This window comes from Vigna angularis, chromosome 3 (genome assembly GCF_016808095.1).
Source record: "Vigna angularis cultivar LongXiaoDou No.4 chromosome 3, ASM1680809v1, whole genome shotgun sequence".
NCBI classification, from domain to species: Eukaryota; Viridiplantae; Streptophyta; class Magnoliopsida; order Fabales; family Fabaceae; genus Vigna; species Vigna angularis.
In genome coordinates this window covers 20289030-20305655 of record NC_068972.1, presented here as the reverse complement: position 1 = coordinate 20305655, position 16626 = coordinate 20289030, and the positions used below count along the sequence as shown (strand labels likewise).

The window sequence follows — 16626 nt, the reverse complement described above, 5'->3', positions numbered from 1 at the left end:
AATCTATTTTAGAAGTACATCTTCACATCTAAATAATCTATTGATTATCTTAATGTTCAGTAGAAATATTCTTTAATTTTGTTTAATCTAACACCACACTAAGTTAAGCTAAAATGGAACCTTATCAAATGTGAGTTTCTTAATTTATTACTTAAATAAGTTTGAACTATATTGAAGATGAGTTGACATATATCACCACAAAAATCTTTTTATAACATTTTTTATTATAATTATTAATTATCATTTTGATTTTTAATTACCATATAAAACAAGACAAAAATATGTTTAAAATGAGTTAACTCCTTAATTTATCAAATCCATGATAGATCAAGTTGGAATACAAAACTTTTACCTTATAAAAAATAATAAGGTGAAATGATTGATTTTGAGTTCAATATCTTATGAGACAACATGTGAATCATGTCAATTAACTTTCACGTAATTATATCTTAGTATTCATTGAAAGTCATAATATAGTGTAAAAAATACCATTAATGATATATTTAATAAATTGACCAAATTGTCTTTATTTTAAATTAATTTTACTTAATTATTAAATTATAATTGTACTACTATTATTACTATTATTTTATTATTATTACTTTATAATTATTTTATTATGTTACATGACAACCATATGCTGTATAATATAGTAAAACTTTCTTCGACCTTAACATTGTTGGATAACATTTGAGTACGAGGGCAAATCATTAACACTATCATAACATATTATTATGTCCAACTAAACACAACAAACATAGTTATGTATAATCGATTACATTGACAGAAAAAAATTCACATAATCGATAATTCTTACATCCGTAATCAATTACGTGCTTGAAAAAATTGCACTGATGTCACTAACTAGCAAAAGCAACAATGTCACTTCAGTGACAAATTGAAGGCTTTGCGAAACAAACTTCAGATGAAACAATGATTAGTTTCTCAAACCAAAATAAACAAAAATAATAAATCATAAAATAAAGGGAGGATGAAGAAGAAAGCACAACCAACCACGAAGATAGTAATAATGAAGACCAAACAAGAATATTATTACATGTTTATATGGCTGTGCAGAATGTTTCTCCTTACCTCACTCCATATTTCTTTCTGCATTTCCAATTTTTCTTTTAAATTTTAAAACTATTCTTACATTTCAAAACTTTTACACTTCACATTTCTCCTTTAACAAATTTTAAAATTCACTAAAAAAAATATTTTTAAAATCTCTATTAATTTTAAAATTCGCTAAAGTTTTCAAAAATTCTTTAACAGATTTCAAAATTTGTTGAGAATTTTTTCTTCAATAAATTTTAAAATTCGTTGAATTTTTTTTATTAATAGATTTTAAAATTTGTTAATTTCTTTTTTAAAATGTCAATAAATTTTAAAATCTGTTAAAGAAAATTATTTTTAAAATATAGAAATAAATATAAAAAATATAAGGTGTAGAATAAAACAGTCCTTTATGAATAGTCTATTAGTGAAAAGAAATACAATATGAATATAAAATGTACCTTCTATTTTAGTCGAAAAGGTAGACATTTATCAAGCTTCAAATAAATACTTCTTACATACTTTTCAATTCTTTATTTAATTTTTGTAGCAATACAAATAAAACATAATAACTAAAATAATATTAAATTTCATTATAGTTATAATGAAAATATGTAAAAGAGTAAATATTCTATACTAATATTTATTTTAATTTTATATTATAGCTCACGTTATAAATTTTAGAATTTTCTGTAAAGTAATAATATTATATATATATTTGTAGATTCATTTAACATATAATACAAAAGTGAATGAAATGGTTATAAAATAATAAAATTTTGTATTTTTTTATAAAAAAGAAAAATAAAAAATACGAAAGAATAATATTAAATAAATATAAAAATTTATATATATCAAAATATTATTTTTCTTTTCTGTATTCAATGCTCTTGTATATTCATATAAGAAGACAAGAGGCATGAAAATGAGAGCTACTTTTAACCATTTAGGAAAATATATTTTTACATAAATTTTTTGATAACATTTTGACATAATATATTAATGATTGATTTATTATTTATTTGTTACTATGCTAACATATTCTAAACTCAATGAAAAAATGACACATGTACTGTGTATGCCAAAATATTATAAAAAAATCTGTGTTAATAAATCATTAACCTTTCACTTAATTTTCCTTATAAATAATCACCGTCCATATGCTTATGAATGTCTAGCGGTAGAAAATTGATAAGATAATAGAAAAGAAAATAGAGAAAACAGAGAGGAGCTTCTACGTTTATTGTAAAGTGTATAAAGAACTAGACTTGCCGTAACATATAATTTCTAAAATAGAATGAAGGTTTAAGTGGAGGAAAAAGTGCAGAGTAAAAGGAGGGGGACAGAAAAATAATTTACATGTTAGCCATTTGATTAGCTTGTTACTGAGAACTGCTAAAAAGTTAGCTCTCTCTAAAACACCACTTGGCTGCTTTTGTATAGAGCCGGTGAAGCTTAACCTGCAATGTGCACAAGTTGATTTCAATGATACTTATTATTCTCTCTAAAGAGACTTACAATCCCCTGACATGAGAGTTACCTTGTGCCAGCGATCCAACAGTAAGCAGCACAATTGAATTGTCAACTCTAGATTGTAAATATCAACCAATCATGTTTCTTCTGAATATCAAGAAAAAACAACGGACCTTAGACATTAGTGGTTCGTTTATAATGTCCATCAAGAGTTACATAACAAATATAGTAAATTACATTTCTCTCAAAGATACCTACATTTTTCTTCCCCTCTCTTAACAGATGAATACTTGTTTCCTTTGTGTCTATTTAAAGAGTCCATTTTAACCTAGATAAGTTTTTTTTTTTCTTGCAGTCAATTTTATAGTCAATGGTAGAAGAAGTTAAATTTTTCACCAAAGTATTAAAATTAGTAATGGCAACGAAAATTGAAGGAAAAGACAGAATATTGTTGGGACACAATCATAATTATTTATCATTGTTTCATAGTTTTCTTTATAAATTAAAGTGTAATTCATATTTATTTCTATCTACTAAGAAGACAATTCATTTTTTTTTAAATTAGAAAGAAGTATAATTTAAATATATGTTAAAGGAAAGAGGGTGAATTATTGACAAATAGTGTTATGACTTGTCTGAAATATGTAGTAGAAAAAGAGGTCTGTTCGTATATACTTAAAATCGCACTACCACATTGATCTAAAGGCAAGAGCGGTCCAATTGGATTTCAAAAAATAGCATGTATCTTTCATAAATATATTAAGAACAAATTAAATTGAGAAGACTAGAATGGCAATTTACCTGACTGATGTTTTTCTGGATTCTCTTGACCCCTACTGGTACTGGGCTTGCTCACATTTGGTTGGTTCATTGCCTGATTCAACGTATGCAAAAAGTTAACATAAACGTTCGCATTTTTGTGCAAATTAGAAAAGCAAAAAAAAAACAAAAACACTTCACCCAAATATAAAGAAAGCGGTATACTACCAACCCTATTGAACTTTTTGTTTTTTCAACCTTCCAGTTAGGGTACTAAGAACAAAATCGGGAGTAGATGACAGAAATATAAAAAAAGTCATTTTTATGACAAAGTGTACGATAAGTAGTTTGGCCTATTTGTGATGTGCACGAAACAACAGATTTTTCCCAGCTACTTAACTCACCTCAAGAAGGGTATTACGATCATGACTTGTATACATATAAGTTTATATATTCAAAAATACCAATTTTCTTTTCAAACTTTGCAAGACAACTATAAGGTATGGATATTATGATAGACAAGCCAAAAACTGAACACGGACTACTGATGTTAGATTCGTTGAAGCCTTTAACATGTTACATGTAAAGTTTGGGAATGGTGTAATGTATGTGACTGAGTACCCTCAACCATACTAAGTATCTTCTGCAAACATAATCTATTTCCATCTTAAGGAGTACAAGCACTTAGGAGAAGGGTGAGTACTTTTAAAGTTGGAAGCGTTTGGAGTTTTTGAAAGTCTTTACAAGACAAGATACATTCTCGTTTCTCTAATAACAACTTGGAATATTTGGGATGGAGCCATGGGAACAAGCCGAGGTTTCCTAATTAATTCGTTGTGTTAGGACGATGCATCAAAGAAGATGATGTAACGGTGGCTGGGATATGATGTCCCTCAGGTAGCTTTAAACCCCGCCCCGCCCCAAAATAAAAATAACCGAAAAAATCAACGTAGCATTAAGGACAACTTTACCTGCATTAATTGTAACTGCACCTGTTGGAGGCCGACGTATTGCTGATAAGGATCAGTGTAGTTTGGGATACGTGATTGATCTGGACCTTGGGTACCGAGTGCGTTAAGCATACTATTATCTGACAGATTTGGTGCTGGCATTCTGGATGAATCAGGGGCAGGAACATGGGGAATATGGAAAGGAGGCACAGGGGGAAACCTCGGTCCCAAATGAGCAGCTGGAGTTGCTGCTGGCAAAGTTGAACTAGTTAACATATTGGGAAATGGCATTACCGGTCTGTTCATTCCCATTTCCATGCCCATACCCATGCCAATTCCCATTCCCATTGGCGGCAAATACTGCTGGATTCCAGGAAACATCATGGGTACCATGCCGCATCCCATGGACATCATCTGCATAAATAAATTGCATTCAGTTTTCGTTAAGAGCTAATACGTGAATGGTATACAATGTAACAAATAGATATATAGTATATGGGTGATAAATAGAGAGACACAATTTTGAAACAAGCGTACACTTCAATCAATAGAACTAAAATCTTCATCTAAGTAAAATAATTCCAAATACAACCTCTTTGGCTCTGTAAATCACCATGCCTCTTTCACTTAAAACACGTGAAGTTTTCTCTAAACTTTTCAGTAAGAACGAAACAGTCTATTACTTTGCTTTTCCATCCTAATTTTTCTTTCCTTTCTTCCTTAATCCTTTTTTATGCTTAAAGAGATTTTATAAATTATGGGTACAGGAAAATTAACCATCACCAATTAAAATGCTCATTCAATATTTCACTGTATATATAAGATTTACCTGCACTTGTAATTGCAGTGACTTCAAATATTCAATTGCTTCATCCAACATTGAAGCTTTGTCAGACTATCAAATTCAGGAAAGGAATAAAAATTGAAAGAGCTATTAGAAAGCAAAGTAAAACCATAAAATGTCATGCAAAAAAAAAGGAAAAAGAAGTACTGGGAAATTTAATAATTCTGTTGACCTTGTTACATCGAGGTATAAGTTCTTGCAAAGCTTTCATTTTTTCATTAATTCTATCTCGACGCCTCTGCATGAAAATGAAATATATTACTCAGAAAATGAGAAAAACAGAATGAAGTTTAGGGAAAGTTATGTATGTATATACCCTCTCTGAGAGATTGTGGACTTCTGCAGCACGGGATCTCTTAGTAGATGTAGAACCACGCCCTTGTTTTTTAGCTTCCGGAGATTCAAAATCTACATCCTTTTGCAGTGAAACCAATGGAGATAAGAATATAGAAGCAACATATACCATAAATTTTTACAGATGACAAAATGTAAAATAGAGTCAACAAGTATGCCACTATCTACTCAATGATAAACTATTGATCCGTCTCATCTGTTCCAACGTTGCTTCCATGGGAAGCCACCAACTTGTAAATCTTACGTACAAAGTCTCAATCCCCCTTGTTTATAGTAAAATTGGAAAGTACCACAACTTAAACCCAAGCTTTCTACCTATTTTGCTGCCCCCATCAAACTTCACAACCATGTCCAAGTCATCTTTTAGTCCTAGGCACTTTACCTCGGAATATACTCTGGAAAAACCATAATTATGAGTCTCCTCGTGAGAGATATTACAAGACAATTCTGTTTAATAAGACCAATTGAAATATAAGATTTATAGTTTTCCAAAACGGAGGCAATATGCAAGTCCATGATGGGGAATTAGTTAACCATCGTACCATCATCAATATCAAAAAGTTCATGTTTAAGTAACACCTGATATGTAAACAACTTAGCTTATAACTGCATCCCCATTACATTCCATTACTTTAGTTTATATATACCTATTACAACTCAAACAAACAATGTCAGCAAATAATAACACTAAAGCACGACGCCATTAAAAGTCTGTTCAAGGGGTGTTGAACATTGGTTTGGGGATCTCTACTCGTGTTGTTCGTTTGACATCAGCGTCAATTGATAGTTTTCATTTCAGTGTGGAAAATGCCTCATGCCCACTAGATCAATTAATGTTGACACGTTTTTCGCTTGTCTAGTTTCTCTACCTACTTTCCCGCGTAACTGTTATGCAAGCAGAGATATTTTGACCAAACTCACACGTTCAGTCAGCATCATGACAGCTTAATTCCTTTGTATTTTGACATCCGTACCTTACTAGCAGATATTGCCTTTGGCTGAGTTTTTTAAAATATCAAAAGGAATATAGTATATAGTAAAATTGTAAAAATATGCACATGAGCCACTCCGTTCACCAAATATACCCTGCTCCTCGGTTATGAAGTTTTGAATCTTCCACTATACACGTGGCATCACGGTGTGTAACCGCGCCGCGTTTAAGGGTTTCGTTGGAGAAACGACACCAAAGTCATGTCCACACACGGAAAGTTTGATGATTAGTAATGAGATAGACGTTGAATAGAATGCAGAGGAGCGTGCTAACGTAAACCCACGTCATTCCCCCGGTGCACGATAGCCAAGACTAACGCATATGGAACGTGTGAGAGTTCGAGAAGAAATAAAACAAACGAGTTGACTCACTCACCTCGCTCAGAAACTCTGATTCCTCCGGTTCTCTCCCCTTCCTCTTTCGGTCAAGTTCCCTCTGAACTGGTTCCGCGCTCCCGCTTGAACCACCAGGAGACGACGTCACCGTCACATCGCACGTCGCCGTCTCCCTTCGTCCAGACTCCGCCACCTTACCTGCATCGGCGGCGGTCACGCTAGCGCGACCGGTTTCAGCGTGCTCTGCCGTCGCGACCGGCGTCTCGCACGAATCCACCACCGTCGGTTGTGCCGCCGTGGCCTTGGAACTCGACGATGAATTGCCGTGATTCGAGAAGTGTGAGAAATTCTGCATCCTGTTTGCCGCCGGCACCGGCCGCCGAGAAGGAGGAATCGGCGGACGAGGAGCAGGATGTCGAAGCTCCGTCGTGCGAAAGGAGGATTGTATGGCGGCGCTATTGTGAGTCACGCTCGCGATTTCGTTTGTCGGCGGCGGGTTCAGCATGTCGGCGCTGAAATCGTGGTGATCAAAGGGAGGAGGATCTTCGTGGATTGGATAGTGAAGCCACGAAGCCATTTCGTCTTCTTGCATGAACAAGTGTTGGTTACCGTAGTTTTCTGCTTCAGAGGATCGAATATCCCTAGCCGGAGAGACTCCGCCGGCAACCAACGTATGCGGCGGTTTTCTGAGTGGTCGATGGTTTTGGCTGTGCATCACAACCTGGCCGTTTTGCCACAACAGTTCCATGATCTCGTCGTTTTGCCTGTTTTAATTGTCGTCGCATTCACTTACTCGGCGCAAAAAAAAAAAGGAATTGAAAATTAGAGTGAAGAGAAGAGAGTTACATTGAGGGTTTCTTTGAGACGGGAATTGGGAATTCTTCGTCATCGTCCATTTGGATTTCGAAATCTGGAACACAGTGATTCATTTTGCTTCTGTTGAGTTCAAGCATAAAAAAAAATATTAGAAATTAAAAAAATCGTGAGGAATATGAAGAAGGTATTGTTAATGGAAACTGAAGAAGCAAAAGACAACTTACTGTTGAAGCAGTCCAGCATAATAAGTGAAGATTTCTTTCTTTAGAACTTAATTTTTGTGGAGAATGAATCACTCATTGCTATATTTTCTTCTTTTTCATTTTTTGTTTTAGTTTTGAAAAATAATAATGTTCAAGATTATTGTAGGGAAGAGTATGCGGTGTGTTTGGGTTGGAACTGGGCTTCTTGCTGTTGTTGTTTGTTTGCCTTTGTGCAAAGATAAGGCGTTTCCGAATAATGAGAAGAAGCTAAACGACGAAAGCGATTTTTGACGGTTTACATTAATTCACTTTTTCTGAAAACACAGTGAATGATCCTCTTAAAGAAACAATAAAAAGTCAATAATTAGTCACTTTTGTTTAAAAGTTAATAATTTTTAAAATCTTGCTTAAAGATACGGAGTGTAGTACCATTCACTAATCCAACAAATTAAGAGAATTGATTGTTTAAACAATATACTTAAACATAAACATTGTTTAAGAACAATTTTGTATGTTTGGATACGAGAATTGAGAATTGATTCTAGAGTGCGTTTCGTGGGGACACGAGTTGTTACATGTGACCCATACTTATTTATTTCTATAAAATATTATTACATTCTTAATTTTTTATTGTTATCCCCACAACTTTATATATATTTGTTTATTCATAATATCATATAGACTACTACTATTATATGTTTAAACGTGTCTCAGTTTTGGGTTTGCCTTTTTTTACTTATTGAGGTAATATCGAGATTAGTGACTGACATAAGTGAAAAACCATTTTTTCTCAGATTCATAAAGTTCATAAATATTAATTTCGATTCAACCTGTTTCAGAGTAGTGGCAGACATTAATGGGATACTTCTGCCTTGTATTGTGTTAACCTATTTCAGATTTAAAATTTATTCAAGGATCCCCGTGAAACACTTTCGTCATGATTATTTGATAATAATTACTTTATTACAATATCACTTCATTATTTATCTTTAATTTTACCACAGGTAATCCTAACATATCCTTTTATTATTTAAATTTATAACTTTTTTCCTTCTCAAACAATATTTTGGTTCTAAATTTTGTGATGGAAAAATATAGACTTAAGTTAATGTTTGATTGACTTTCATAGAATTAGGGTATGAAAAGAAAAGGAAAAGAACTTCGTGTAAATCTTTGTTATTATTTTATTGTTTATTTCATTACTTTTACATTAAAAATGAGATTAGTTATTTTTTCTAATATTTGAATTTATGAGAATGAGTAAAATCATACATTTTAAACAATAAAATATAAAGTTATGATATTTTAACTAATATAAATTTTAATTTTTGTTATAATTGATTATATTCTTGTTGAGTCAAGATCTACAGGTAAGGCTCGCATGTCTATTAATAAATTTTTTGGGTCATTCTTACTTCCATTGGTTTGAGATTTTTTAGGTATGTAGGTTGGTGTATTTGCAAAGATTTTCTAAAACTCAAGTAAGATATGTGTGTTATATAATAAATGCAGTAATAATTAATGAACAACCATATATAATAAATTGTGCTCTTTTTATAGTATTTTAATGGGTAAAGTCATCATCTAGTAGTTTTAATGATGTAAGGTGTAAAACGTGGAGAGAGTTGAATTTAATGTGAATGAGTTTTTATTGTTTATTAAATTCATTGTGATTGTGTTTATGTTGTTTATTAAATACCTTGTTAATGAGTTTTTCTTATTCATTGTGAATGATTTTGTGTTTCTTATTGAATACATTTTAATAAGTTTCTGTTGTTTATTAAATTCATTTCTTGTTGTAATTAAAAATCTATGTTTAACACATTTTTATATCTCAATCTCATTATTTTAAAATAAATTTTAACTAAAGCAACATTTTAAATACAAAAACAAATTAAAGAAGTTAAATGAGAATTCATCGTACCTTCACCTTTATCCTTTTTCATTCTTGGATAAAACTTAATAATTTTAAAATTTTATTCTGGGTCAATTTTCATATCAACATTAAACTAAAGAAAATAACAGTCACAATTAACAGATAAATTTAAAGATAGGGACATGATTTAAAAAATTTTAAATTTTGAAGACTCAATAGATCACAAAAATTTAATAGAAATAAATCTAAAGTAATAGTTAGAAAACATGACTAATAAGTTATGTTTTATTTTATCTATTAATTGTTAGTATTAAGTTATAAGAGGTATTGAATCCACGACATTTCTCCTCCTATTCCTTTTAAAAACTAACCACAAATTCCTAAATATTATAACGAAGAGTTAAACTTAAAACCTCACTTTATTTTCCAATTTTATTATTAAATCAATCTTATAATTTTACTTAATGATTTGTGGTAGTACGTCGCTTATATAATACTTAATAATCATAATTTAACCAATGATTTTAAAATTATTTTAATTTAATTAATAATTATAAATAACTTTGGTTTCTTGTTGGAGTGGTGTGTATGAATAGAAGAATTGAGGAAAGGTAATCAAAGAAAGTGATGACATGTGGTGTGAGGACATGATTTGACGGCACAAACAATTTTATAGTTTCAAGATTTAGTATCATTAACTATAATTTTGTTAGGTTTAATTATTGTTGCATCTTGGATTTGGTTTTTGATTAATTAGTACCGTATTATTAATTATAATTAAATTTTCACAAAAATCAAATCACCTATCCTGTGATTAGTGAACACTGAAAGTCTCGTACTTGACATATAGGTCCAGTAAGGTACAGTCTACTTAATGTTTTGTTTGATAGTAATAAAATAAAATAGGAAGAAAAAAAATTGAAAGAGATCTTGATTAGTATGAAATATATTAAAAAAATAAGTTTGAAACTATTTTTCTTACAAATGTTTTTTTCTGATATTTTTTTATATAAAATTTTCATTTTTATAATTTCTCTCTCTATCAAATGTACTTAAAATAACACTTTAAATAATAAAATAAAGTATCTTAAATAACATTTAGATTAAAAATAAAATTAGGAATGAATTTTTTTAAAAATTATTAATCAAAAATATTTTTTTCTATAATTTATCAAGGGGTATTCGGTTGAACTTTCGAAAAAAAACGAAAAAGTGTCAAGATAATATCTTCGACAAAAACACTCTTAAAGTCTAATTCTAAAATGCAAAAGAAAACATAACATGCTAAGCGCTAAGCGTTTCCATAAGTCTAGAAAATACCATGAGTTAAAAATGTTAATTCGTCCAATGATGAAGTTTTTACTCAACGCTTGGTTTCTTTATAAAAGATTAATTGTTAAACACTTTGTTATTTTGAGCAAACTTTAAATGATATTAAATGTTTAACGTTTAAAAACAACAAAAGTAATAAGATATAAGACATATCTGTTGCATGTACAATCTACTATATTATTTCCAGATAACCTACAATACATGCATCCACATACTTCATTTAAAAATACGAAGTGGATGTTAGAGACAAAAGAAATATTCACGGAATGTTTTTCACTTAAAGTTGTGTCTAAAAGGAAGTACAACCTACTTCAAGCAAAGAACTGAAAAAACAAGTCTACTCTAACAAGTTGACTTTAACCAACAATTACACAAAGAAAGAAAAGACACAAGAATCAAGGCTAAGAGCTGAGTCTAACAGACATTTTTCCAAGGGCCTATATATGGAAGATCATTAAGATAAAGAATTAAGATGATAACATACACCGAAAATATTGATCCTGAGAAAAGTATTCAAAAGAAAAACACAGAAAAGCTCAAGAAAAAGAAAACATCTGAGCAGAAGAAGAGAAAAAAAAAGTCTAGCAATACTCTCAAGCTTCATTGTAATATTTGCTTATTGTTGTAAGAAAGAGAGAAAGAGAAAAGAGAGAAACACTTGCGAGTGTTTAGACTGCATTGTATTGTAACTACATCATCTCTGTGAGAGTAATAGTTTGAACGACTTGTAAGCAATCATTGATTGCAATTCTGAAGAGAATTAAAACATATGTTGAACTCTATGGAGTTAAGGAAATTTAAGCAAGTTTGTCTATTACCAGGAGTGATGCGAATACTTATCCAGTTTAGGCTACAGGAAATTATTCACTGACTGAGCAGACCATGAGTGGTGCGAATATTCAATTGTAATCTTGCTGAAGATTATAGTGAAATCCTCTGCAGAGGAGACTAGATGTAACTCAGTTAGAGTAATCCAGTATAAAAATACATGTGCAATTGTTGTTCATCTTTTTGTCTAAAGGTTTTTGTTATAAAATATGTAGCTGCATTTTTATTTCCACATACAAGAAACTTCTGCACTAAACGATTCTTATTCAACTAAGGAAATCCTTATAAACACTACAGTATATGTTCGAATAACACGTTAAAACCAACTATCATTCATAATCATTTACAATGTCGAACGTTTAACTATTCATTTGTTAAATCCAAAACTCGACAGACATGTTATATTAGAGGGGTTGCAAAAAGAATTTTTCCATTAACACTATTCAACCCCCCCGCCCCTCTGTACTTCAAAAGAATAGAAATGATTAGAAATATTAATATTTAATTGAGAATGTACTTTGGTTAAATTTATTATGATTAATCTATAAAGTTCTTATTTTTAATTGAGAATGTACTTTGGTTTTGTTTTACTAATCTTTTGTATAATTTTTATAAGAATCAATTTTGTGTTCGTTGGGAGACGACTTAGGGTTGAATTTAACCTTTCTATTTTATTGACTAATATCTTATAAATACTAAAGTTGTTATAGTTTAATAATATTAATTTGATCATGTCAACGACAGCGTGTTATCAAATTTGGCACTACTGTCGGGAATTAGAATTTTTATCATTTTGGTTCTTATTTTATTTTTCTTATTTTAATTTTTTTTATCACTAACTTTTTCTTTTTCTCTATCAGTTATTTTATTTTATTTAGCTATTTTAGTTTATTAAAAAAACAATTTTTTTTATCATAATTTTTGTTTGAGGAATTTTATTGGGAAATTTGTGAAACCGGTGGGGGAACACTTTAGGTATGGAAAGATGAGGTACTTAAATTGTCCATTGAGACACATCTCTCTTTCCTAGAAGTCTACCAACAAACTTTCAACTTGTTTCTTTAAAAAAAAAAACTCTTTCAAAAATACAAAATAATTTTTCATATAAAAATAATCAAGAATGTGATTTTCAAATATATTACGATTACTATCCACAACAACCACATGACTCATATGGTTATCAACAAGTTATCACATCTACTGCTGTACTTGATATAAGTAAGTTGACTATACATCAACTAAATGATCTCAAATTAGAAATTCTCTTGAAGATATGAGTTAAGCAGAATATTGAATTGAAGAAAATGATTAAGGAATTGAATCAGAGGTTGGACAAAATTGAAGCTAATTTTACTAAAAGATTAAATCAACAACTAACTATAGAATCACATCGCACTGATATATCTATTGATGGACATACAAATTTTACTAAAGGTGTTATTGAATTTGTTAATGATGAAGTAGCAGAGTCACCTACTTCAAGTGTAGATTTTTGCTCAATAGATGAGATTATGAGGATTATTAATGATCCTATTAACCATTCTAATGCACTTGATGATGTTGAAATTGAGTTGAAGTGAAATGCTTCACACATCAAGTTTGTTGACGTGAACAATGAAAATAAATTTTCAGTGGTGATATTTGTTGACTTAGCTGTAGAACGAAAAGAAAGATCGCTACAACAAAAAAATAGATTAGACTTAAATTCATTTGATATCATTATTGATAAAAGTTTAAAGATGCATGCATGTTTATTTTCTGTTTTTAACATAAATAGAAAAATTGCTAACCTCGACAATAATCAAGGACAAAGCATACAAGCAAAATAACACTTTGCAGTACATGCATTAATGAGCATTTAATGTTTTAAGTGTTTATAAAAATTAAATATAATTTCTCATTCAAAAACATTTTATCATATGTCATGTCAATAATAAATGTATTTGATTTAGTTCAACGTTCAAATATTGACAGATGATACAAAGTGTTTATACGCTTGTGAATGAAAAACATTCTTAAGATTTGTTTTTTTAGCGCGCTTTTCATTAGATTGTTTCTTCTATAAGACATTTCTATTGAGAACATATTTAAGACTACATTTCATTGTTCAAAGCTTATATTCATTAGACGATATCTTTGCTTTAGCTCTTTTTCTCTCATTAAAATTGATTGAATATACAATGTTTAAGCTTTCAGTGTTTTGTTCTTATCAAGGATAGATATGTTAGTTTAAACACATGAAAACTTATCCTAATATGTTTGCATGTCTTCCTTAGACGATGCTTGTTGAAATTTATCTTTGTAAAACATATTTGTGCTTAATATCTTTTCACCTTTATTATTTTACAAGATTCTCTTAGACACTTTTTTACTCATCACTTTGTGAATGTGTTTATGTTTTAAGTACAATGTCTCACAATTTTATGTAGGATTTTCTTACTAATCAGACGTTTCTATTTTGTGATGTCGTTTTAACTCGTTTCTTTCTCTAAACCAATACCTTTTCATTTTCTTCTTAATCATTAAAGCCTATTGTTTTACAAGGTGTTCTTGTGAACTCTTCTTATGTTAATAAGACATTTTCACTTGATATTCCTTGTAGACTGGGAAAATATTGTTTGTTTAGATCCCTTATGATAAGACTTTCTAGATAAGTGTTTAAACGCTTTTAAGCTTAAGTCTTCTTAGACTTTCATTATTTTTACTAGACCTTTTTAGATGATTTGAGCCTAATCATTTTGGTTTCTATCTCTTGGTCGAACAATCATATGCATGATTCTGTTTGATAGATGTTGTTGATGATTATAAGATATTGTTTGTTGCCTAATATTCAAACTCTCTCCTTGTGATCACTCAGAGATATATCTATGTTTTCTTTTTGATGCATTTATGTTCTTTTTTCTCATACACCTATTTCCCACAAGGTTTTTTTATCAATATATTGTTTGAGTTTGTTTTCTTAAAGTAAGCATTTCTTGTATAAGAGTAAATTAAGCATTTAATCAGCATATTTAACATAGCATTTATGTTTGTATCAGAGCAATACTTAATTGAAAACAATTTAACGTTAGTTTTATCCAACATATAAGATGATGTATAACTTCCGTAAGTTGTACATAAACATTGAAAACATACTTTCTAATAATATAGCAATTTTAGAGCGTTTAATCATATATCATCAACAATTTCATTTTCTCAGTTAATTTTAATATATTAGATCAAGAAATATTAGAGCAACATATACATAATATATAGTAAGGTAAAGTCACTTGAAGCGAAAATAATAAAATAAAAAATATTATCACCACGTTAAATGTAAGATATTTTGAACAACCTACACTTTTTTCATATATTTAATTTTTTGATATTTCATTACAATAACATATACTCTGATAAGTAAATAAATATAATAAATTATATTTTTTATTTTAACAACATATAGCCTGAGAAATAATAACGTATGGTATAGAGTATTGTCACGTCTCATTTATTACTGTGCTGAATCACCTCTCTGCTTCCATTAATGCTCCGTGCCACGCGTCCAGTGCATTAAAAATCCACCACCGAGCCATGCATGCACGCCACTTGTCAAATTGGAAACTTCTGAAGTCAGTGGTGGGGTGCAGGTGTCGACGAGAGGGACGCTCGTCCGTCTGACAGTGGGATTTGAACAAAAGTGAATTTCTGGAAAAATCTCCCACTCTCTCTCACGCGCACCTTCTCCCCTTCCAAACTCAGAATCTCCATTTCTCCTCCTTCTCTCTAGAGCCCTTCTCCTTCTCTCTTCTGCAACTTACCACCCTTTTTCTCCGTTCACGTTTCAGCACCGTAGGAACGTTCCCTGCACCGTGAGCTTCATTTTAAACCGAACAACTTCCAGTTCTGGTAAGTTTCACTTGGACGCTCGTTTCTGGAGTTCTTGTAAAACTGTATTCCGTTGCATGCAATGGTGTGGATTAAGCCCTTCATTTTCTTTTGGTTAGTTTAGTTGGAGAGCTTAAGAGAAACGTTGAGAGAGCCTCTTTTAGACGAATCAAGATCCACTCATTTTAGGACGATCACTACTGAATCCGGGTAAGGGAAACTTATTAGATTTAATTCTTATGATGTTACTGTACTGCATGTGCGTTATGTGTTGTTTGAAGTATGATTTATGATATTGGATGTTGGGTATATGAGTATGATCCTGAATTGATGTTTGGAAATGATGAAATGTTTTATGGTTTGGTTAAACTGAAATATGAGCTGTATGATGAGATGAATGCATGAAAGTATATACTGAGAAAATGTATTTGATGTAAATGAAACTTTGAATATAAATTCTCATATGATATGGAACGTTCGTTATCGAAACGGTCTTTGACCGTTCGGTATTCTCAATAAATTCTTTGAAATAGTCGAACCCTTTCATTTGGAAAGGATTCTATTTGAGGACGAACGCCCTCTTATAAATATCTTTACGTTTGAGCGTTCGGCCAAACGTAGATATCCTGAGTGTTGTGTGAGGATTTGAGAAGCTTGAGAATACACATTCAGACACTTAGTCATATTGTCAAAAACATAACTTCACCATTTCTACTTATATAAAATCCTATTTCTATGATTTGGAATCAGCAAATGGTCTCGACCCATGGACGTACGTCCCAAAGCGTACGTGATAAGTAGCGCTCGGTCTTATATCGAACGCTCGTCCTAAAAGTGTAAATGATAAGTAGCGCTCGGTCCTATACCGAACGCTCGTTCTTTCCGTAATTAGCAACGAGCTGTAATAGCGTTCGTCCTGAATTCCCATAAGCGTTCGTCCATAAA

At 30.9% G+C, this 16626-nt stretch overlaps 1 protein-coding gene across 4 annotated transcripts; it reads right to left on the bottom strand.

Moving 5' to 3' along the window:
* Nucleotides 1–2268: 2268 nt before the first annotated feature.
* LOC108323377 (transcription factor PIF1) lies at nucleotides 2269–8007 on the bottom strand. Of its 4 annotated transcripts, XM_017555817.2 has the most exons (10): nucleotides 7803–8005; nucleotides 7609–7698; nucleotides 6803–7526; nucleotides 5399–5497; nucleotides 5255–5320; nucleotides 5068–5133; nucleotides 4260–4652; nucleotides 3331–3403; nucleotides 2597–2676; nucleotides 2269–2516 (listed from the first exon to the last, which is right to left on the bottom strand). In XM_017555817.2, the coding sequence occupies exons 2-9, from the start codon at nucleotides 7689–7691 to the stop codon at nucleotides 2666–2668; spliced, it is 1515 nt and encodes a 504-aa protein (XP_017411306.1). In that variant the 5' UTR covers nucleotides 7692–7698; nucleotides 7803–8005; the 3' UTR covers nucleotides 2269–2516; nucleotides 2597–2665. The 4 variants fall into 4 exon arrangements, with proteins under 4 accessions (XP_017411306.1, XP_017411305.1, XP_052731577.1 ...); XM_017555816.2 differs by lacking the exon at nucleotides 7803–8005 and having other exon boundaries at nucleotides 7609–7773; XM_052875618.1 differs by lacking the exons at nucleotides 2269–2516; nucleotides 2597–2676 and having other exon boundaries at nucleotides 2696–3403; nucleotides 7803–8007.
* Between the last annotated feature and the right edge of the window lie 8619 nt (nucleotides 8008–16626).

Bases quoted from the DNA above. Each gene is read 5' to 3' on its own strand.
- LOC108323377 (XM_052875617.1), bottom strand. From the start codon at position 7,715: ATGCTTGAACTCAACAGAAGCAAAATGAATCACTGTGTTCCAGATTTC. The intron at 5,134-5,254 runs GTCAACAGAATT...TGAATTTGATAG, and splicing joins TTATACCTCGATGTAACAAG to TCTGACAAAGCTTCAATGTT. The intron at 4,653-5,067 runs GTAAATCTTATA...TTATTTATGCAG, and splicing joins CACTGCAATTACAAGTGCAG to ATGATGTCCATGGGATGCGG.